At 42.5% G+C, this 24285-nt stretch overlaps 1 protein-coding gene across 6 annotated transcripts in view; it reads right to left on the bottom strand.

Moving 5' to 3' along the window:
- The window catches only part of STAU2 (staufen double-stranded RNA binding protein 2), a 246499-nt gene that overhangs the window by 93213 nt on the left and 129001 nt on the right, over positions 1-24285 (bottom strand). For 4 of the 6 annotated variants that reach the window (XM_084786805.1, XM_084786804.1, XM_084786802.1 and 1 more), the window contains one exon: positions 11785-12092. In XM_084786805.1, the coding sequence (XP_084642931.1) occupies positions 11785-12092 (308 nt within the window). Of the gene's footprint in view, positions 1-9658; positions 10307-11784; positions 12093-24285 lie in introns of those variants that run through there. The other 2 variants (XR_014780205.1, XM_084786806.1) reach the window with 2 other exon arrangements.

The raw sequence follows: 24285 nt of genomic DNA, 5'->3' as shown, positions 1-24285 counted from the left end.
GTTTTACAAAGTTAAGTAATCACTAGTCCTCAAAAACTATCAAGACTATGAAGGACACAGAGCAGTTACTTGGTCAGAGGAGCAGGCTAATAATTGAATGCAGTGTGGATGCAGTGTGGAGTCACACAGTGGTCCACGGCCAAAAAGGACTGACTGAGAAAGCTGAGCTCTAGGTTAGTTAATACAATTATGTCATTGTCAATTCCTTGGTAATACTGAAGGCTAAATGATGGCTAATTAACAACATCAAACCTAGTGATAAAGCTCTACTGTTGGGGGAAAATACTTATCACCATTTTTACTCTGTCCCCCCATCATTTACTTATTTGAAAACTTTACACGCATGCTATCCTGCAGCAGTAATCCCCATTCCAGGTTTTCCTCTGCAGTGTTTCATATAGAAAGTTGACGTAGAACCAGGAGAGACCACATCTCAAAAGACAAAAGTTTAAGAGGAAATACAAAGTTTGCAGTGAGTTCCCCCAGAACTGTGCCTCAGAAAACAACACACAACTACTCAGAATGATGTAAGCCAGGCCCTAAAACACACCATTCCTAACAGCAAGGATGTAATCTGGAATTAGTTTTAGAAGAAATAGAACAAGGTACTTAGGAGCTGAGAGACTAACTCGAACTGACCACATGCTCAGTGATAGGATGGGAGATACTCTGTTAAGAATGACTGGATAGAAAGGCTCTTCAGGGAAGCAGAAACTAAAAAAAAAAAAATCCAGAAGAGCACACTGTCTGATATGCAAAACCAACCAACGCCCCAAAAACAAAAGAAAGCCCCAGAGAATAAAGGAGAAATAGTGAACTTCTTGTCACTAGAAAGCACACACTCTAGTCCAGAATGGGGAGAAAGTACAGTGTTGGGAACCTCAGAGCCTGAGGCTGAGAGGCATGTAAGCAACATCCCAGAAGAGAGTAGATAAAACGTGGCATAGAAAAAGTACTGGAAGAAGACACAGCTAGAACCCCCCAAATGCACTAAGCAAAATAAACAGCTACACCTCAGAGCACAAGAGGTGCTCATCCAAGTAGTGGACTGAACAGCAGCTCCCAGAGATAAGCTGCTTCTGAATGGGACCTTCACTTAAAACAGGACCACTGCCAAGTGTTACTAAGTTAATTATTTCAAGATGAGATCATCTTGGGTTTGGCGTTGACCTTCATAACAGAACAAAGAGGACAGCACAGATACAGAGGCGTAGAGAAGGCTGTATGGAGGCAGACACAGGAACGGTGATGCTCTACCAAAGGAGCTTGTGGCTCACAGCCACAGGAGCCAGAAAAGAGGTCTGGAGCAGATTACTCCTGAGAACTTCTAGAAACAGTCATTCCTGGCAATGCTGACAGCCAAAATCAGGGGCCCAAGTCTTAGAAAGAATATATCTAAAGCATTATCCTAACAGATTAGATACTGAATGTCTTTGGATATATAGATTTTCCCCCATATTTTGCTTTATTTCCTTTGGTAAATGCCAAAGTTAGTAATTAAAAGGTCTACTCAGTGGAATTTTTAAAATGTATTGGTAGAATTCTAATTTTGGTAATGGAAAGATGAGTTAAGTCTCTTGCAGGTATTAATGTAAGAACTAGATTTTAAAAATATGTGAAAGCTGGAAAATGATCAAAGTCAGAAATAACCAAGTCAGAGTTTTATTTTAAAAGGCCAGAACTCTATGTAGGAAAAGGTATAATTTTATGGTGTCTGTGGGTCATGGTGAGCAAGGATGGTCTATTTCCCATAGTCTACAGATGGAAAATCAAGTGTTAGCAGCTGGAAGATGGAGGAAAAGGGGTTCAGGGCTGGCAGAAGAGCTAGGTATTTAAGGTAGAAATGACAGAAGCAACAGAGCTTATGCGTGATGCAGTCTCTAATCGCAGTATGAACTACCCAAATCCCAGCTGGCAGCTAAACTCCGTGTTCCAGGGGACCCTAGGGAACGTGATGTGCAAGTATAAAGAAGATAACGGATGGTGGTTGAAATCGGTGAGTCTCCGACCTGCACAGCGCAAATGACGGAAACCTAAGTGAAGGTTTACATCCTCAAGTACAAGTGGGCCTGAGGCTAGCAGATCAACTTGAAATTTAGGGTGTAAATCTCGAACACCAGGAGGGGTAAAAGAGAGTGGGACCCCAAATCTGGGCAGAAATAGCCCAAAGTACTGGCTTACAACTGTATCACATAGCCCAGAGGAAACGTCTCTGAATGAAAGAGCTGTGTGGGATGTCACCCAGGGCATCAGCATTAGGTTAGCCCAAGAGGCTCAACAGGGTACTAGACCAAAAGGCAAAGACTCATCTACAGAAGATTACCCAGAGTTCATTTCTCCAACTTACGTTTGGGAACAGTTAAGATAGGGGAGGAGAAACTACTGACACTCTCTCTTAGAGAGCATCCTGATGCTATATCCTGCCTTGTACGCCAACTGAAGCAACAACAACAACAACAACAACACAGACACACAAACACATACTTTAAGATGTATCTTTCAACAAATAAAAATAAAAGGAAGTCTTTGAGACTTTAGGTAGCCGAAGATTTCTTAGATGAGACCAAAAAGGCAAAAATCCATAGCCTGGGCAAATATTGATAGACTTCATCAAAATGGAAAGCCTTTTCAGAAAAGGCATTAATGAAAGGACAAGTCAGAGGCAGGCATATTTGCATAATGTCAACACAGATGTGACCACATTCAGCACCCACCAAACTTTTACAACCCAGGAATAAGAAAAGCTCATTTAGAAGCAATGGCCAGGGGGCATTTTACAAAGCGCCAATGAACCACTGGGGGTGTGGTCACTGGGCCAATTCTCTGTGCTCCAAGGATGGCCCCACATCCACACATGTATCAGCCTACTATTTGGACTTTGTGGGCTATACTTAAAAAGAATTAGAAGGAAAAAAGGACACGAGGTTAGTAGGAAGATGTGTGGGGATCCATGGTCAGTTAGAAGGGAGCAGCGAGGGTAGGTATGATCACATTTCATTGTAAACATTACTAAACTCTTAAAGAATGCATTTTAAAGAATTAGTTAAGTGACAGAGAACTACAATCTAGGATGTGAGTGGCACACCACTCAGTAGAACAGCACACACAACAGCAGGGAACCTCACACTGTGCAGGGCTACAGCACTGGAAAAGAACCACTGTCCTTAATAAAAAGTCTGTGTACACAATTGCACTCCGATCTGTTTTCCCAAGGGAAATGAAAACTTGCTGTTCATAAATCTCATTGCTCATAATAGTGCCAAACTTGCCACACCCCAAATGTCCATCAACACGTAAACCGAGAAACAATTTTTGCCATCCAGCCACCCAATGGACCAGTACTCAGTAAGGAAACGGAACAAAGTGCCAATTCACAAGACATGGATGACTCTCAAGAGCATTACACTGGGTAGGAGTGAGGCCAAACCTGGGAAGGCAAGGAGCACCTGCTGCAAAGAGGCATGCGCACATCTTTTATGGCTGGGGAAGCAGCAGTTACATGATTGTAGACATTTTTAAATGGAACCAGACTTTTTTGTATGTAAACCATTTCCCCACGGTGCTGATTAAAACATCTAAAAGGTGCACCATGGTCATGACACCTGGAGTCTTGCCATTACTCACATCTGTCACCTGTCTAAGTTGCTCAGCAGCTTAGTGCTGACCTCAGCTCACATTCCGAGATGTGATTTCCTTCCTGGGTGGCAGGGATTTTGACTGTTATGTTCGTGCCATGTGCTGAGTGTCACATGCTGTGCTGGCTGGCTTGGTGGTGGCTGCTCAAAAACACACTTGTTACAGCAATGACCAAATAAATCTCTTACAGGCTAGTGATTATCAGCAATCGGCCAGGACTTGGCCACTCTCCACAGCTCACACTATTTGCTTCCACCAACCCAATTCCATCTATCCAGTGACAACTCAGATCTGTGTGCTCGATCTTCTAGCACCCATCCCCAGAGCCACTACTGGACAAATCCACTTCAGTGTCCTACAAGCACTGAGAATTGCACAGGTGCAAACATCAGACTCCCAGGTCATCTAAGCCTATTCATCTGATCCACAGGGCCTGTCACACTTCACACTCATAATACCATCAACACATGCGACGCCTGCTTGGAAGTCATCACAAGAGGCTTGAGTGTTCAGCTACATCTGAGACCACTACAGCATAACCTCATTCTTTTAGGCTCACTGGCTCTATTATAATCCAAACTTTGCCATTTCTCTTAGATTTGTATAAAAAGCCCTTACTGATCTTTCTGACTGTTGGTCTTCACTTACAGTGTGGACAGGAAGATCTTTCTAAAAATCAATCATATTTGTACTCTTAAAGTCTGCCTGTGAACTCCCAATAAAACACATGCATCGTTTCACTTTCCCCACCAGCCACAAGTACCCTACTTTCTAAACACAAGGCCCATTTCTGTTTTCAGTACTTTGCCTCCTCTGCCTGTAGTTGCTTTTCTTCTTAGCTACTTTAAGTCTCTACGTTCTTCTGAAAACTTAACCCAAATATCTCCACCGTTTGCATTTTCCCAATCCCACCAGTTAACTGCTCATTCCCATGCACAATTCCTGACACAGTTCACATCTCAATTTAAACCAGGTCACATTTATGACAATGTAGTTAATTAGGTAGGGACAGAGATTACATAACTTCATGCAGCATATTGCAGATTTTTAAACAGCTTTTATCCAATTTTTATAATGTTTGACCTTTGGCCCTTACGTAGAGGTAGGGTTACTTAGTCTTCTGTGTTGGTTTGATTTATCCACCAGTCCTCACTTGGTGCTTTATTTGCCTGGAGTGGTTAAAGAAGTGCTTGCTTCCTGTCCTTGGCTCCACCGATTCCAGTGTTCAGTGAGACAAAATTTTATAACCAGATTAAAGCTTATGTCCATCTGAGTCTTCATACATAAGCTAAAGGAACTGACAAATTCATCACGTACTATCTACTGCTTCTTTCCCCATTGCGAGAGCTCAAACTGTGAGCTTAATATCATTTTTCAGGAGTCCTTGTTTTCTCAAATATTCCAATTTTTAAAACTTGGTTCAAGATTTTGCTTATACTTAAAAAAGAAGATAGTATTATACATAGCTGTGTTTTTTCCAATGTCCATTTTATGATAGTTAAGAATTTTTTACATGACATTTATTTCATGTGTGTGTGTGGGGGGGTGCACATGCCATGGTGAGGTGTGTGAAGGGTGAAGGGAAGAGGGCGAGTGGCAGGAGTTGGCTGTCTCCTTCCACTGTATGGGTCCTGAGTCTTGAACTCAGGCTGTCATCCTTGGAGACAAGCATCTTTACCGAGTGAACCATCTCATCATTCCTAAATCTTCTGTTGATGTCGCCATATTACAGTGGTCTAAGTTTCTAGAACTTAAAATACGCCAAGATTTAAAATATAATCACACTTAGAAAAATAACTTACTGTGTTACTAATACTATGTCTAACCTGTACAGTCTTAAATGAGTATTTACATATGACATTTTACATTAGAATAAAACCCAAATTCCCTTTCAGCTAAAACATCAGGAGTTTTAGATGGCTCAGACCAGCTGGGCAGCAATAAGGCCAGAAACAAAGCATACTGATCTCATATCTAGAAGACCACAGGCCACCGCACACACTAGCCCTACTGCAAGGACCAGCCTTCCAACATACACTTTCCAGGAGTGCAGCGCCTGCCTCTAACCCTAGCACCCAGGATGTAGCAACAAGAGAAGCAGGTGTTCAAAGCCAATCTGCATAGTGAATCCAAGGCCAGCTTGGGTTACATGAGACCCTGTCTCCAAAAACAAAAACAAAAAACAGTGAACAACAACAAAAGATCCAAGCACAAATGTGCCAGGCACTTTTGACATACATAGATGTAGGATGCAAGCCAGTCCGTAAGTATCAGCTCCCTTCCCTTGTTTATCCTTGTGTCTTCTAAATAGGCATATACCCTCTAGGGTCAAGGTAGGTGGTTTTTAGCTTGGTTGAGTTTGAAGAGTCTTTAGCATTCGTTATCCCACCGGGTGTTTTCTTTCTTTTATGGAGGCTGGCAAGACGGTAAAGGCAGCCAAGCTTGATGACCTGAGTTCAATCTTTAGAATTCTCATGATGGAAGGAAAAAGTGAGATTCTTCAGACCTCCACAGGCACACACAATCACACACACACACACACAACCACACACACACAAAAACCTCAGCCTCAACCAAGTAACCAGCCAATCAGCAACGTAATAAAACTTAAAGAGTTGCCTTGGGTGAGGCATCTTTAGACAGCACTGAATGTTGGAAAGACAACAACACTGGAATTATTCAACATGACATGGCTGCCAGCCCCTAATGGGTGCTGTAATTAATTACTGTAATTAAATCCCTGGTTAAAAAAAATCCACATCACTGCCAATCTTCCTACCAAAAAGAAATGTAATCCGTATTTGTCGCAGTTAATTTAGAATTATGGCCTAATAAACGTTTATTAGGCATAAATATTAAGGTGGTATTTTCTAACTATCTATCAATCAATAAAACACAGACACCTGTTATATTTCAACATAACCTTGGTTCACCTGGGGCAGCGCAGATATTAATCCCCTAAACTATCTCCCATATCTCCCTACCACAATCCCCTACCATCTACTTCTCATAAGTTCTATCGCGCTACCTCCCATTCATATCCCAAATATTTGCTAATACTCTTCATCTGCGCAGAATCCTCCATCCACACTGGCTTCTTCTCCACCTCACCCATGACAGACACCTCCATCTTTCCCCTCTTTCTCTCTTGTCTCCTTCCCAAAGTCCTCTTCCGGTCTGACTGCTTCCTTTCCCAAGATCCTCTCTGTCCCAAACGCCAACCAACGTTAGCCACGCCCATCCCATTTGCCCTGCCTGGGTGTGTTGGCTTTTTATCGGTCAAACAGGAACGAGGTTTAGGCAAGGTTACAAACATTTTGGGATATATGAGTATGCACCAACTCCCAACACACATTAAAATTTAAATTAAAAAAAAAAAACCAAACCCAAAAATTTTCCTTCAAGTATTTCATCTTCAGATAATTCCAAATAGCAAAATCTTCATGTTGAGTTGAAATAGCTTCTAACAAACAAAAAGGTTGCAGATCATTCTGCTTAGGGAGGGATGCACAATGACAGCCATCGTTCTCCTGCATCACAGTCACTTATTTCAGGTGGCCATTGGGAACGACTGGACCTTCTTTATAGACTACTTATGTACGTGTTGGTGCAGGAGGGTCAGCATGAGCGTCTTTGCTTTGGAGTTCTAAGACACTAAGTGCTTCTTTATGTTTTTATGTGGGAAGATGCAGCACAGAATACTTAATTCTCAACGTGTACACAAATGATACCATTTAATGGATATACCACAGCTCTAGAATAAGGTCAGTTTTGAACAATCTGGTGCAAAACTACAGAGTGTTTTATTCAAGACCTTGTTTCTTACCTGTATAATTGCTACTCATCAAAGTAAGAAATTAAATATACCCAGGACAGATAATTTGCTAAAGTTATTCACTTTCACTTCAAATTGAACACAAAGCTTTTTCTTCAAACATGGGGGTTTTCTGCACAGTCTTTTACATTTCAGTAAAATGAGGTGATCAGTAACTCCGTTGTTTTGTTTTTAGTTATAAGTTGCATAGTTTACAAACTTCTGGGGAGTTAGCTTACATAAAGCCTTATAGCATCTGACATTGTAGGTCAAGTTGCATAAATTAAATTGCCCATTCAAAGAATACATCTAAGTGTTAGAGTCACTACAGGAAGACCAAATACATATCTAATTTTTCGAGTCTTTAGAAAGCAGCTGAGGTTAAAACCAAGAGGTGCTTTCAAGGAGTCACTGGAAGTTACAGCAGCATTTGCTAAGCCTGGATGAAGGCCACAAGTGTCCTCCCTGCCACTCTAGACTTATCTGCAACACGGCTTTTGTGAGGCTCTGAACTGTGATGTAACAGTAAAGGTCATGTCGCAAGGAGAATGTAAAGTGGAGGACATTTCTATGTGCCGTGTAGAAGAAGGGCTTCTTTCTCCATATTCTATTTGCAAAACTGTATTTTTATTGGCCATTTAAAAATACATACTCTATTCTTAAAATAACAAACAACAACAACAACATAACTCTCCACTGTAAACATCCACTCTGAAGGTTAAACAAGTGGATTACGCAGTGTCATGTGTGAGGAGCATAAGGAAAGGAGCCTCTCCCTCCTATCTGCGCTCCATCACACAGCCTACAACAAAGCCTGTTCTGTCAGAGTGGACTCAGAGCAAAGAAGGCAGCTGAAATGTACTAAGTGTGAATCTTATCTGAAAAGAAAGCTTCCTTTTGCTAGAAATGGCATCACTATCTAAAACTCACATTTTGGAAAGTAAAATAACACAGTAAACACCAATTCAGTGTGTCCTTATAACACTTACGTGAGGGATAAAACGATTTATTTTATCCTAAAAGGGCTTACAAATGGCACCATTTAGTGAATAGAGGTCACATGACAGAGAAGGAAACTGAATTTTCCTTCAGCCCCTTCAGACGGGCAAATGATTCTTATTGCTTACTGGTAATGTTAGTGTACAAAAGCATAGTATAAAATTTTAGAAGAATGCAAAGTATACTGTAAGACAAAAATCTACTTCAGCTCAAATGCCCAGCATTCCAACTATCTTTGTCATCGTTTCCTTACAATGTGAGTAACTTAGAAACAGTGTCGCTCTGTAGCTAAAGGATGACAACCAGAAACTCTGGGGGAATTTGGAATTTTTTTTTTTCAAAAAAGCAGGGATTATAGATGCCGACTGATTATGGTAGACAATGCTGTGGTTCACAAACCACTGACATAAACATTTTTCTAAAAATGATAAGTGAGTAAGAATGCCCAGATTTTAAAAGATAGTTAAAATGCACTCAATAAAACTTTATTGAAAAAATACTCATTTATTAAAGGGTTTGAAAAACATTATTTCTAAAATACTGAAGATCTTTTGGTGGTAGAGGCCTAAATGGCTCAGCAGTTAAGAGCACAGACTGCTCTTGTAAAGGACCTGAGTCCAGTTCCCAGCGCACACTACACCACACACCCACACACCCACAGACACCACCCACACACAACACACACATACCACACATAACACACACACACATAACACACACAACACACACACATAACACACACACAACACACACATAACACCCACCCACATAACACACACACCAAAATAAAATTTAAAAATCTTCGATGGAAATGACTGAGAATAAAAGGATGGTGAGGAGTGTGTCAGTCACTCTGCTCTGTGAAATCAGTTTTGTTAAGCGCGTTCATTGTGTAACAGTTTTAGTTATTTTGTAAGTTTAAAGAGAAAGATGTGAACTTAATACCTACATTTGCCTGAGCAAACCAGCTTTTCATCCATTTGTACATTTTAATTAAAGATTGGGAAATGGAAATAAAACTAAGTTAAAGCAACTTTTTTCCAGACTCACATATTTTCACTTGGCAGTACAACATAGCTAACACATATAGGAACTTAGCTGGGTTTAAATCACATTGCAGCGGACAAAGGAAGAACTAGGGAGAGTCTACACAGCATTCAGCAAGAATAACAACTGTTCAATGCAGAATGAAATGAAAAGTTACTGACCTACAAACAAAGAAAAATAATTTATTGTTTTCAAATTCCAGAAATAAAAGTAACAGATGAGTATATAATCGCTAACAAGCTGGTCTTATAATTTCTAGCTACAGTCTAATTAAATCATATAAGAAACAAAAATTCTGTATGTTTTCTACCTAAGAAAATTACCTAGAAAAAAATACGCTTTAAAACTCTGAGTCACAAAGAACCTTCTAGAATGGCATGATGATGGGTACACACGTGACAAACTGGAGGCCAACTCCCAGAGTGACTGTTTGCTGTGCGGCTGCACACAGTGATCCACAGGCAGCACATTTCCCATCAGCACCAGCTCATCAAGTGAAGAAGCACAGCAAAGTTTAAAACCGTCAGCTTATAGTCACTAATATGTAAGAACTACAGCACACAGATCTGGAAATGCTTAGCTTGCCCACAAGTAAGAGTGTGTTACCTCAGCACAAACCTTGTGAGAGATCTAAGCAGCAAGCCCAGCAAGAGGGGCAGCCGACTGCAATGTGGTTCCAGTGAAGACAGGAGGGAATTATAGCTGTTGTCACTGCCAAGGAACTTAGAAACTTCAGGCCTTCTGGCGACAAAAGTCTGTGTTGTTGCTTAAGCAAGGAAAACTGAGCTCAGAGCCCGCATGCAACTTGTGCTGTGTGTAGAGAAACAAAGCATCACTCGCGGACATGGCTAAAGAACTACAGTTATGAACGAGCAGTGGGTCTCTTTTCATCACAGTTTATTTTAATTTATCCTACGTAGATTATTGGTAGAACTAAATATTAGTCTAGTACTTTCACTATATGAATCAAAGTCTTTTGTTTAAACAGTGATTTATTGTAATTCTTAAGGTAAATAACAAATTCTAAAATAATAACTTGGAATTAAGCATTTGAATTCCAGATGACAGAGTCAGTAAGTGGTAACAGCTTCTTCAACTTCATATTAAGAGTCTGATGGAAAACACTAGCAACTACCTGGCAATAGAACTGAAAGACTCAGAAGAGATCTGTAAAGTAAGACAGCAAACCAAACATGCAAATCCTCGCAACACATGATCTTCTTTCTCACCGCATAACTGACGCCTGAGCCATTTATAATACATGGTCATTGGACTCAGTGCATTCTACATTTCTACAAGGGATTACAGTTTGGTCTTGAAAAGGGAGACTAAGATGGAGGGGTGAAACAATGAAATGTGGGAAGCCGTATCACCCTACGCACACGCAGGCTGCAGTTTCATCCGGTCGATTGGCAGTTACATTTCAGTACACAGCTTTCAAGGCAACTGAGCGGCAGCACACATGAACTTCCCTTCCACAGTTAACAGTTCTGTTAAAAGCTCTCATGTATATAAAGGAGTGTTGGTTTTGTAGGGTACTTTTCCTCCGAAGGGGACAAAGAGTAAATAGGGGAGAAGCGTCATCCCCAAATCCACACACAGCTCAGCCGTGCGCTTGCTTTGAGAGAGCACGAGACAGCAGCTGGATCCCTGGAGGCAGATGCTTCTCCACCTCCGGCTCAGCACAGAGTCCAGAACAACAGATACCCATTGTTATCCCTCCAAGAGCCAGAAAGCATTCCAGTGCTGCTCAGTGCCATGGCTAATGCCTCCTAAGGTAACAGACTTCAAGGAAGCCGAACCTTATAAATATACCTGCATTATTACTAACTGCAGGACAGCAAATTCAAGACTGCTATGAAATCAGATCAGCAGCAGATAGACTCAACCGTAACGGTAAAGAGAGGGAAGTGATGTAAACATTAATACCAAATGTCTCCTGGCAGAATCTTGTTTGTGGAGAACAAAGTGAGAAGATGAGGGAAGTAGAAGGGGGGGGGGGAGGGAGGGGGAGAAAGGGGGGGGAGGGAGAATGAGAATGAAAATAAATGTTATTATGACTATGGAAGAGAGCCAGGTAGCAACAGAGTTACTGGACACAGTGAGAGAAAACAAGGCATGTGCCATGGCTCTCTTTTTTCTGTCTTTTGTGTTCATAGACAGTTTACAATGTAAGTGGGATGGAGGTCATAGTAGCAGGCAAAAATGAGCCTTCTGATGGAAAGAGATAAAGGGTTTGGGGCGAATAAGCTTTACTTTCTCTCTTTGTTTTTTCTTTTAAATCATACCTGAAAGCCTTGAATCCTTGCTAAATATTCCAGTTGTTTTGAAGGCTGTACTGGAGAACAAGGGGGAGTAGGAGAACTTCCTTTTAAACCTATGGCTTCAGCTGTAGGAGATGTTCCGTTCATAAGGAGTTCCCTGGCAACTGTGGCTGAACTAGTCGATGAGGGAGACATACTGAAGAAAGAGCTGGAAGGTTGGTTCATATCTTTGGGTGATAAGTAACCTAGAGTCGTGCCAGAGGTCACTCTGTGGCGGCTGGCTTCCATTTCTTGATAAACATCAGGAGAAAGGTGAAGAATTCCTTTTGGAGCTATGAATAAAGTAAAGGCACATTATTAATATACTTAAAATAATGAATAGAGAAATACATTATAGCATTATTGAGTCGATGGCTCCCTTTGCTGTACTGAAAAGGGAACGAGAAACTGCCTGTCAAGCCTTTCCCTCAGGCCTGCAGGGGTAGCGGCAGCATCTGTTCAGAGGCTGACACAAGGTAAAGTTCAACGGGGACAAGAATGGGCATGTGCAGGCCCTCACCCTCAAGTCCAATAGTAAATATGCATCCACTGAGGCACAGAATACACAAGGAAGGCGGCATCTGTCCAAATATCATCCTCAGCAACACAATCCTAAATACCCACTGGTGCTCTGCTCCTCGCATGGCCATCCCATAGACAACTCAGGTTTTGCTTTACTTCTTTTTTTTCCCAACACAACATTTTTATTGATTATTTGGGAATTTCACACAATAACACTCGCTTCTGATTCCTCCCACTCTTGTGCCTGCCCAATAAAATAAAAATAACACAGCAAGTCCAATTTGTATTGCCTATATATACTCATTGGAGCAAGGTCTAACTCCCAGTGGCCAGCCCCTTAAAGATAACTAAGTCCTTCCCCACCCCTCTGTCAGAAGCCATGAACTATGAAGGGCTATATTTCAGCATCTTTATCACAATTTTTAAGGGCTCTCTTCAAAGGCTTCCAGTCTAGAATGTTTCCTGGCTTTGGCGATGGGGCAGTGGGTACCGGTGTTTGTCACAGAAGCCTTCAATGTACTGTCTCTCACTCTCGCTTATGAGTCTGCAGCCATCAATACCAATGCAAAAAGACGCTTCCTTGTCCATAACAGCCAGTGGCAGCAGGGATCATGGACTTCTATATGGTACTTGGTGGCAGCACAGACCACAAACCTCAACATGGCCTCAGGTGGCAGTGCAAACCACAGACATCCACACGACCTCTGGCAGTAACATGGACTTTGGACATCAGCGTGGCCTCCAGCGGCAGCATGGACTACAGAGGTCTCTTGAGGTCCGATCCAGAAAATGAACCGTTCTTCACCTCCGACCTCCTGCTGTTGCTCTGAGGCAGGGTGTTCATGCGGCTGGGCAGCAAATGTGGGGGCTGAGTCTGCACAAGCTCTAGGCTGCTGCACACCATTCTGCCAGCCCTAGTTGGCAATGACCTGTTCTCCCCCCCACCCCACCCCCGCCCACTGCAGCCCCACTCCCACACCTGTCACCACGACTCTAGCTCCACCTCTCTTTCTGCCATCTTCCCCACCACTTCATCTCACATTTATTCATCAATCAAAGTGCATTGCAAACTGCAGCATGACATGCAGTGTATTTTTTTGCTGAAACAGCTTTGCGTGCAAATGCTTATGGCAACAGGCCATTGGTCTGGTTCAAGCTTTCTGGTTTCTGAAGCATCATGAATACCAGCCTACTGCTGAGACTCATCTCGATTATCTTGCTGTTGGCCAGAGTCGGGGTCATCTTGTGGCTGGGCAGGGCATGGGATTGGGGTGGGGTGGGCAGGATCCTTGAGAGCTCCAGGCCACTGCTCTCCAGGTTCGACCATCATGCTTACAGCCCACAGGCAGCTCCTCAGCTCACTTCCCCACCCCACCCCGAAAGCAGGGTCAGCAGTGAGGGCTGCATCAGCAGCGGCTCCAGGCTGGGGACACTGGCCTGTACATCTCGGTGAACCCAGGAGCTGCCCTACTCAGCAACAGCATGTTCCTTTGTCCACTGCAGGTGTGCTCTCCTACCACTCCCAGACCCTTGTCTCCCTGTCGCTAGCTTCACGACTCTGCCCCACACATGCGGCTCTGCTCCACCATCTTTCCTTCCACCTTCACGAGATCACTTCTTACAGGCATCTTCCCATAACACCTGACTTTGTTGGCTGCTGTCCCAGAGATGTTCTGGGCTCTGCAGGCTCCTTCTCTGCCAATGTGTCTCCCCTTGGGGCCTCCCTGGGTCTCTCACTCTCCCAGATCCTGAGGTTGATGGTGGCCACAGGCACTTGAATTGTGAGCTCCTTTTAGTTTTAAATTAAATGTACGTGTGTTGAAGGAGGCCGTTAGAGGGTTTTGGATCGCTATGACTGGAGTTACAGGCGTCTGTGAGGCACTCGGTGTAGGCCGGGTCTCCCGTAAGAGCACTGAATGCTTTAAGCCCCTAGCCATCTCTCCAGACACTAGGGCTTTTCACCTGTCAGCTCTGGCTCAGGCGAGGTCAATCTGGGAGGTGGTAGGAGGGTTACCTTGACTTTAGGGACAAGGCCATGGGCTAGAACTACAGCCCAAAGGCATCTCATTTTTTCCTACCACTTTTGGTATAATTAGTGCCACAATGCTGTTGGCATGCTTGCCTGGGGTTCAGGAGCCTCAGTTGACTAGCTTCTAGACTTTTCGTCAAGAGAATATACCCATGTACAATACAAAGTCCGCATGTTTGTGGAGATAAGAAGGGTGCAGGGCTTCCTAACCTACCATTTCCCCAAAACCAGATCATTCTCTTATTTCCAGCATGCGCTGTTTCCCGTTGCTTTCACTACAGGATGTGAGCTCCTTCACACGACAGGGAGCCCTTCCTCCTCCTCATCACTCCATTCCTGTCTGCCAGATTCTCTGCAAAGGACCTACGCTCCAGACACGCTTTCTGGTCATCTGATCAGCCAACACCTTTTCTCCTATTACCGCTCAGTTGTATGTGTGTGGCTCTCCCGTCCCCTTCCTCCTCCAACCCCCACACCCTTACTGCTCCTAACATCAATTCTAATTGGTATCTGGACACAGTGCCAATAATACTGTCTGACTTGATGTCATGGACAGCATGTTAGGGTGGGAATAATGAAAATAGATCACACAAATGTATGTCTCTCAGTACGTAGAGGAGTGAGGAGATGCAGCTGAGGAGGAACTAAGGCGATGGACAGCATGTACTGGCAGGGCCTGCAGAGTTTGTGCTGCAAGAAGCCTCTAGCACCTTCTAACCAGCTCCTCACCATCAGGACACACGCAGTGTGGGAGCTACAAAGCAAAGGCAGGGGTTCTGTATCCTGATTCACAAAGCACAATGAAGCTTTGTGCTTTCACACAACTAAATCATTTAAAAATAATATATCTACTAATTTTATAGTGTTCTTTTTATACCTTTGTGTTAGTTTTCAAGTTCTACACATTAGTAAGTGTTAGTATTTTTTAATTCCAAAGAAATTTTCCTTTAAAAAATATGAAGAAAAACACATTGGAGAAAACACAGAAAAATCTCCATAGCTAGTAAAAGACAAAACTGTTGCTGTAAAAATGTTTTTAGTCCTTTTTATTTACGTACTTTTTAAAAAGCATGGCATTTTGGTTATATGAACTGTTTGTTTGTTTGTTTTAAAGGCAGTTTCAGGATTAGCACGCGGGAAACAGCTTAGTGGTAGAGTCGTTCCTAGTATTGCAGTCTTTCCCGGGTTTGACCCTGAGTACCGCATTGAAACAAAAACAAAACTCTACACTGCTACACATTGATTTGTTTCTAATTTTGACAACTATAAACATAATCATGAGCATTCTTATACTTAAACCCTTGCATTGTCTCTTTTAAGTGCAAATATAGTTCTAACTCAAAGGATATTCATTCTAGATTTTTTTTTACATTACTCAAGTGCCATTAAAAAAAAAACTGTACTAGTTTCACATTCTCACAGAACTATTTGAAAGTATCTTGTTTCCTATTCTGGCACTGGATATTATGCTTGAAGAATGTTGCCATTTATTAACAGTGACAGAGAGCAGGTCAGTAGTTGCCTGGGAATGAGTGGGCAAGGGTGGCAAATTACAAAAGGGTAAGAGGAAACTTTGGGGCCGTAGAAGTGTTCACTTCACAGGCTTATAAACATGTCAAAAGGGATCAAAGTGTACATCCCACATACAGCTTATTAGACTTCAATTAAAGTTATGAAAACATTTCCCAACCTGATAAGTGAAATGCTATTATTCTTCTATCTTTTTTACTATCTACATGAACACTATTTATACCACATGTTTAAACAATTTAAATTCTGTAACTGTAAATTATATAGTAGACTCAGTAAGTCAAGAAACAAGGACGGTAGGGAACAGGGGAGTGGGTCTTGGAGGAACAGAAGGAGGGATGAACATGATCAGCACACATTGTACAGCTTCTCAAACAGCTAATAAAAATAAATAAAGTAAAAAAAAAAACAGGAGCAATCAGAAAGTTAACGCCATTACTTCAGATTGAAGACGTCTTAACCTTGATTTTAGGCAGGATCCCTCTATGTACCCTGTTTGTACACCTCCTGTCCCTGCCTTCTGGACACTGGGACAACAGGTGCAGCCCCTGGCTTCCGTACTGTTACTGTACAGCAGCTCATCAAGAGCAATATAACAGAGAGGTAAGGCTGCTGTCGGTCCTCGCGGAGCATCTCAGCGGCAGCACTCGGATAGAGCTGGAGTCTCCTACCACACAGCCAAGTCTAAGCTGAATTTCCTGCATGGGCAAAGAAGATTCTTAAGAGTCCACCTTGAAGGGCAGCCACAGTCATGTGATTTTATGTAATTGGTGGTCAGTTTCTGAGTGATTTTCAACTCGAACATTGGGAACTATGCAGACCAGTCAAAATTCAGTTTTTCATGCTATAAAATTAAGTTGCTTCTCAATAATATAATGGCCTAAAATATAATCAGATAACAAATTAAGATATATACATTTAAGAATCTTTAACTTGCCATTTAGGTTTCACAGAAAAGTGTATTTATATTCCCATTGGGATAAACTGAACACACCCCCGACAAAACAGAGTCAGTCGTTGTACCCAGTCACTGTCACTGAACAGGGTTCACCTTTTCGTCCTGTTTTGGATAAGCTGTTCTCCATGTAACTGCTGCAGGTCTGCACCTTCTCTACACTCAGTTTTGCTGTGGACTTCAACTAAACACCGCATTTACCTGCTGGGGCTTATTATAGTCCATAATGCTCACCCTTTATTTTAAGGGGTCCTGAATCCATCCTCCCACCATCAATCTTTTGTCCTGATGTTGCCTCTGCTACTCCCACTGTGGGACTTTCAGACTGTGGCCACTGTGCCCAGAGACACTGCTGACATCTCACTAGCATTACTTAACTCCCACAACTACCATGAGCTAGAGCGGATCATCCTCCTATGTTAAAGGTGAAAAAAACTGATGATAGACAACCTCATGCAAGGTTACCTGGATGTGGTGGCGTGAATGAGAACGCTCCCCGCCCCTAAATACCTGCAGGCTTCATTCCAATTTTGTAGAACTGTTTCGAAAGGATTAGAGGGTATGGCCTTGTTGGAGGAGAAGTGTTATTGGGGTTGGAGGTTTGAGCTCATGCCATTCCCAATGAGTTTTCTTTCTGTCTGTCTCTCTGTCTCTGTCTCTCTGTCTCTCTGTTTCTCTGTCTGTCTGTCTGTCTGTCTCATGTCTGTAGGTCAAATCTAAGCTCTGAGGGCATTGCTCCAGTGCCATGCCTGCTTGCTTGCTACCATGCTCCCCATCATGTTGGCTCTGGGCTTCCCCTCTGAAACTGTAGACCCCAATAAACTCTTAGCTCTGTAAGTTGCCATGGTCATAGTGTCTCTTCACAGCAACTGAAAGGTAACTTACAACACTGAGTAATAAGTAGCAATGTTAAGATTTATAGTAAGTAAGAATTTACTTAGATTTTTTACAAAGTCAAAAGAACAACTATGAACATACCAAATTAAGGCAGGCACAGTGCACACACCTGTAATCCCAGCACTCAGGGAAGCAGAGACAGGTGGATTGGTGTGAGTTTGAGGTCAGCCTGATCTACAAAGCAAGCCAAGGCTACACAGAGAAACCCTGTCTTGGGGAAAAAACCAAAAAACCAAAAAACAAAACAAAAACAAGCAAACAAACAAAGGAACAAAACCAAATTGAGTTAAGAAAGTAAAACCAAAGAAGCCAACAATATGAGAGAGGTTTATAGAATAATCTAGCAAAAACTTTAAAACAGCCATGATAAAATGCTTCAATGAGCAAAGTCAAATGTGCAGCATGGGTAAGAAACAGACCTCAGCAAACAGACTGGTCTGAACAAAGGAGGAAAAAAGACAGGCAGGCTAGTGGCACAGGCCTCTAATTCTGCACTTGGGAGGCAGAGGTGGAAGGAACTCACCAAGTTCAAGGCCAGCCTGAGAGAAAGCGAGAGAGGGAGAGAAGGAAGAGAGGGAGGAAGAGGAGCAGGAGGGAGAGAGGCAGGCACAGAGCAAAAGAGAGGCAGAAGACATAGATACAAACTAAAACAAACAAATGGAAATTTTAAGCTTAATTTTACAATAAAGAGAACAACAGAAAAGTTCAATAGCTGAGTGGAGGAAAAAGAGCACACGTTGTGCCAGCTCACAGGGACATGGCCATCACTTCGTCACTGCATCACAGTGTATACGCTACTCACCTTTTAGTTATTCTTTAGCCACCCCTATTACTAGACTGCACAGTATCACGTACATTCAAGAAGCCTTCATGTCCTTAATGGGCCCAAAGTGATATGAAGAAGAAAATAAGAAAAACAAAAGAGCTTTAATTGGGAAGGAGGAAGGTCAGCACACAGGAGAAGTAGGAAAGGAGCGAAGGAGGAAAGAGAAAAAACTTAACACTAAAGATATTTGAAAAACCATAAGAACATTATCTTTTATTTGCTTAATAAAATTATATATAATACAGATAGGTATACATACATACATACAGTATATAATAAAGTTATGTCACTTTGGCAGACAGTGTTCTCCACTAAGAGAGCCAAAGACTAACAGAAACCTCAGTAGCAGGCAAAAGAAACCCCCTTTTCTAGTAGTTGGTGAGGGAAGTCCAAGATTTTCTCAAAATATTATAGGTTATTACTGCTGTCCTGGAATGGAAACCTAGACAATTACCTGAGGCTAGAGAGGTCACGGACCTGAGAGAACTTCTACTACCACCATTTCACCAGACTCTAATTCCTAACTACATTCTAAAACATCTGCTTCTCCCAGCAGGTAAGTACGGAACTCACCTCTAATCAAATAACCTCTCTGTAACAGAGACTATCACAGAAAACTCCAACTGTTCAAAGTGTAGAGAATAAGATCGATCATAGGACAATCAGGCCCAATAAGTATTTGTTTGTAGAGGAATTTTAATTCAGAACACGGCTGCTCTGGCAAGAGATCACATCCAAAGACCTTCTAGGTCTGTGTGATCCAGCTAAAACACAACACGACTTTAATCCCAGGAGACAGAGACAAGGAGATCTCTGTTCAAGGCCAGACTGGGACAGAGCAGGTTACAAGTAGAGAAAAGCTTAGGTCTAGGCGTGGTGATACACGCCTTTAATCCCAAACTCAAGAGACAGAGGCATGCAGATCTGTGAGTTCCAGTCAGTTCTGTTGAGTTAGTGAGTTGAGATGCAGTACAGTGGCGATGAGTTGTTTAACCAGAAGAGTTTCACAGAGAGAGGCTGACGATGGAACAAGCAAGACACGGGTGAAGACAGAAGGAGCCAGAGAACAAGAAGGAGCTAGAAGATTAGAACACACTGCCAGAGTTAGCTTGGAGCCAAGGAGAGCTATTCGGTGAGAACTTGAGAGAAGCCAGATTGAATCTGTTATTCTGAGCCCCAACAGTTGCATTGAGCCATCCAGGTAGCCAGAGTCCAGAAAGAACTAAAAAGAGTGAGCTTATTCACAGTAAATCTCAGAGACTGAAAACACGCTAGACCTAGATAATATTGTACGGAGGCTAGAAGCTTCCAGGGCTTGGCCTAGGTTAGCAGCCGAAGGCAGTAAGCACTGGAAACAATTACTTCAGGTGAATAAGCTATTTTAACATGTGCCAACAGCACAAGTGCTGCACCTAAGACTCAGGGGCCGCAGTACAACAAGGAGCCAGGGACTAGGAACTCGGCAGTGAGACTATATATTCTAGGATCAGGGAAGCTTTACCTGTGATACCTTAACAATGTGGCCATCTACACACACTGGAACACAGACATGCCAACAGACATGCTACTATGGAAGAGGTGTGAAGGGACCCGACCCCAGGGACCCCAAACCCTGCAATGACCCCAGTTGCTTGACTAGACCAACTCCATGACAGGCTTCAGGCTTTCACTCTGCCTAACTAGGCCAAGTTTCTAACAATTCCTAAAAATATCCACAAATTACAGACAGCTCATGAGCAGCTAATCAGCTTATAGAACAAAATGACTAGATACCACGTTTTTATTACTTCGTGGCCTTGGTAAAGAACACAGATGGCCCCATCCAGTCAAATTAAAGGCCAACTCCTGAGTAAGAGCCAAAACTTCAGTGACTCAAAAGTCCCAAATAACTAAACAAATACCCTCGTACACTCTGACTCAACTCTGTCATCACAGATCCCCCCCACTGTCTATAAATTGAGCCTGCGTGCTCATTTTGGGGTCGTCCTCTAGAGAGAGGTGATCCTAGAACACTAGAATAAAAACACTCTGTTTTTGCATACTGCCTTGGGGTCTTTCTTCAGTAGATCACCCGACCCTAACGGTGCATTCCACTTGGCCCATCCCTAGCAGAGATCCAGGCAAAGAGTGAAGGTTCAGAGCAGGAGAACTGAGTCCTCCCTGGGAATACGATGCCTTGGTTAGTTGTTCAGCTCCAAGTGCTTATCCCTGAAAGACCTATCCAACTGGACAGACTCAGTTTCTTGTATTTACATGTTTATGCATGCATATAATATAAAACAATTGAAGAGGAAGTGGCTATGATGGAAGAAGGAAAGAGAAGTGGGTAATGATGCAATTATATTTTAATTTAAACAAAAAGAAACATCTGGGCATAAAACCAAAGGACAGACTAGCTGGGATTCTCTGTGGCAAAGGTGCAAGTCATATGAGGAAAACAGTATATAGAAGGTCTAGAGCTACAGTGAGCTTTTGTGGAATGTGCCTTCTAAGTATAAGGGAATGCTATTATGTAACACAAAACTCAATGTAGCCACTGAAAAGACCACATAAATGACATCAAAGAGACACTCTGGGTAATCAGAAATTTCTAAATAGAATTCTAAAATTCTAAATACTTCCACATGAAAGTAACAGAAAAAAACGGTATGCTTAAGCTTTAGTGTATACTAAGGACACTAAATAAAAATTATTTAAACATACCAATTAAAAGGAGATTGGCATTTTAATTTTGAAAATATGTTGCATTAACTATACACTAGGCACAGGAAGCTCATATCAAACATAATGCAAGCTGAGCATGGTGGTACACACCTTTAATCCAGCACTCGGGGTGGGGGTGGGGTCCAAGCAGAGGCAGGAGGATCTCTCTGAGCTCAAGGCCAGCCTGGCTTACAAAAAGAGTTCCAGGACATCCAGAGCTATACAGAAAAACCCTGTTTCAAAAAACCAATATAAAATAGAATGCAGGAATAGATAAATCATATAAGCATTGATTAAAAGAAAGTAGAAGGATCTACTTCCAAATGATGAGGTAAGAAGATGCACGGGTCCATTCCTCCCATACAACCATACACGCACACACTTAACAGTCTGGAAACTATCGAAGGAAGCCTGCTAAGCAAAAACCATTTCCCTTTGAAATAAATAATCTGGACGGTCTTTGCTCTCAGCGCCTGGAAAGCAACTGCTAAAGCCCCTAAAAATTTTCTAGGTGAAAACAGTGTCCTTGTTATTCCTGGCGGGCATGCTGACGCTAGCAAGAGTTCATGCTAGTTGGTTCCTCTGGAACATGTGCCCTGGCATGTGATTAGGAAGTTGGGGTTTTGACCTCCCAAGGCCAATGAGATTCGATCTCTGGAAGTCTGGGTGTGATCACTCTCAGGTTGGCATTTCTAAATACTCAGTTACAGATGTGTCGATTCCAGGAGGAGGCGGAAGATTCACACTTGCAGCCCTTCCCAACTTTAGCTGTGTCTTGTCTTCTGGCCTTCAAACCACAAGTGCTCTCCTTTCCTGACTCCAGACAGCTTAGACGATGCAGTTCTCTTGCTCCTCAGACTCCCATGAGAAACATAACATGGTGCCCTCTACAAGGAGGAGACTACCAGAAGTGCTCACCTAACCTGACTCCAAGCTGTAGAAGCCACATTCCCAGGACATGAAGCCAAGATGGTGGAAGATTGCTTTCACACAGCTGTAACCCATGAAGTTCGTCTGCACACACACAACAGGCTGAGAATACCTGAGCACCAGCACTTTCTTCCATATCAGGAAATAGAAACCAGGAGTATCAAAAGATACCTTCTATTCCTGGCAATTTGATCACACGGCAGAATTGTCATCCCAAGAGAAGTGAGCCACCGCATCAGATTTCTACCATGGGGCAATGGCTCCATGATTGTGCCCAGGGAGAGAGGCAGTCCATAAGAGAAGAGAATACCAAAGCTCTCCTCAAAACAAAATGAACTATGGGGTTATTGCAGGCTAAGCCACCATCATTTAGCTTGTCAGAAAGAACCACAAGAAGACAGAATTAAGAAGGGTCCCCTTGGGACAACTGGACAATATGTAGAGAGTGAGACACTTTGGAGCACTCAGTCCTGAATGGGATACCATCATAAAACCCTCCCATCCAGGCTCAGGGAGTCACACAGAAGAGGAAGTGGAGAATTTCTAAGAGCCAGAGATTATGGAGGACTCCAAGGAAACAGTGTCCTCCAGAACAAAGCACTAATGCAATGATGAGCTCACCAGGACTGTGGCAGCACACACAAGACCCTCACAGGGCAAAGACAACACTGGTTTTCTCTGGGGATATGAACCACACTTCACAGTAGGCCCCATGTCCGGGAGTAGAACCAACATAAAATGAACTCAATGATATTCTTGTAAATTTTTTGTCTCATTTTGCTGTTTGGGCATTTTTTTTCCTCATTAGTCCTTTTGCTTGTATATTTTGGTTTCTATTTTTGGGGGGAGTACTTCTTGGGATTTTTGTTTTGGGTTGTTTTGTTTTTTAGGGTTTCTTTGTTTTGTTTTCATTTTTTAGAAAGAACATAAAGTTGGGTTGGATAAGGAGGTGGGGAGGATCTGGGAAGAATTGGAAGAGAGAAAAATAAGACCAAAATGTATTGTTGAAAAGTTATTAAACAGAGAGCGACAGAAAGAGACAGAGAGACAGACACACACACACACACACACACACACTCTCTCTCTCTCTCTCTCTCTCTTTCTCTCTCTCTCTCTCACACACACACACAGAGAGAGAGAAAGAGAGACAGACAGACAGACAGACAGACGGTGACAGAGAGAGAAAGGATGAAAGAAAAGCGTCCTTTTGGGTGAAAACAAACTTCAAAGATTGGCCTCAAAAGCTGTCACAAATGGTCTCAAATTTAATTGGATCATATCAAGAAAAATTAAACACACATACCTCTAGTCAATCAGCAACTTACAGAGCTGAACAGCTGTGTTAGACACTAGCAGAAACAGAAAGTCTAACTAAAAACAGAAAGAGTCACAGCTAAAGAGCTGTCATCCAGGTGACCACGCATACACTCAGGAATGCACCCTCTGAGGAACAGTGTCACAGGCTTCATGCTGTAAGAGGAACAGGTTTCACAGAGAGAAACCAGCCAAGTCATTAATTAAATGGACAAACAAACAGGAACAAAAATGAGCCCAGGGAAGGAAGCAATCTATCCAGACAACTTATATTACCTAAAGTATCCAGTTTTCAACATCACATGCAAAGAAACACAAAACTGCATCAAATGCTGGCTGGAAGAAACAGCCAACAAACCATATGCTGCTACGCCCCAAATTAGTGCACAGGTTAAACGAGATGTCTAGATAATTCTCAGCAGTATTTATATATAGACAGAAAAAAAAAAATAAAGGGATATTTTTAACACTTATTTGGAAGAGCAAAGACAGCAGTATGCCTTACATATTGGTAAAGAGTTAAGTGGGAGGGCAGCTGACCCAACTGAAAGACTGCACAACCACACAGGTAGACAACCACAGAGATGGACAACCGCAGAGATGGACAAAACAACCGCAGAGATGGACAACCGCAGAGATGGACAACCACATAGATGGACAACCATAGAGATGGACACCCGCAGAGATGGACACCCGCAGAGATGGACAACCATAGAGATGGACAACCACAGAGATGGACAACCACAGAGATGGACAACCATAGAGATGGACAACCATAGA

The sequence above is a fragment of the Acomys minous genome (genome assembly GCF_964271855.1).
Source record: "Acomys minous genome assembly, chromosome: 1".
In the NCBI taxonomy this organism is placed as follows: domain Eukaryota; kingdom Metazoa; phylum Chordata; class Mammalia; order Rodentia; family Muridae; genus Acomys; species Acomys minous.
The sequence above is the reverse complement of the archived record's forward strand: the minus strand, read 5'-3'. Positions and strand labels throughout refer to the sequence as shown.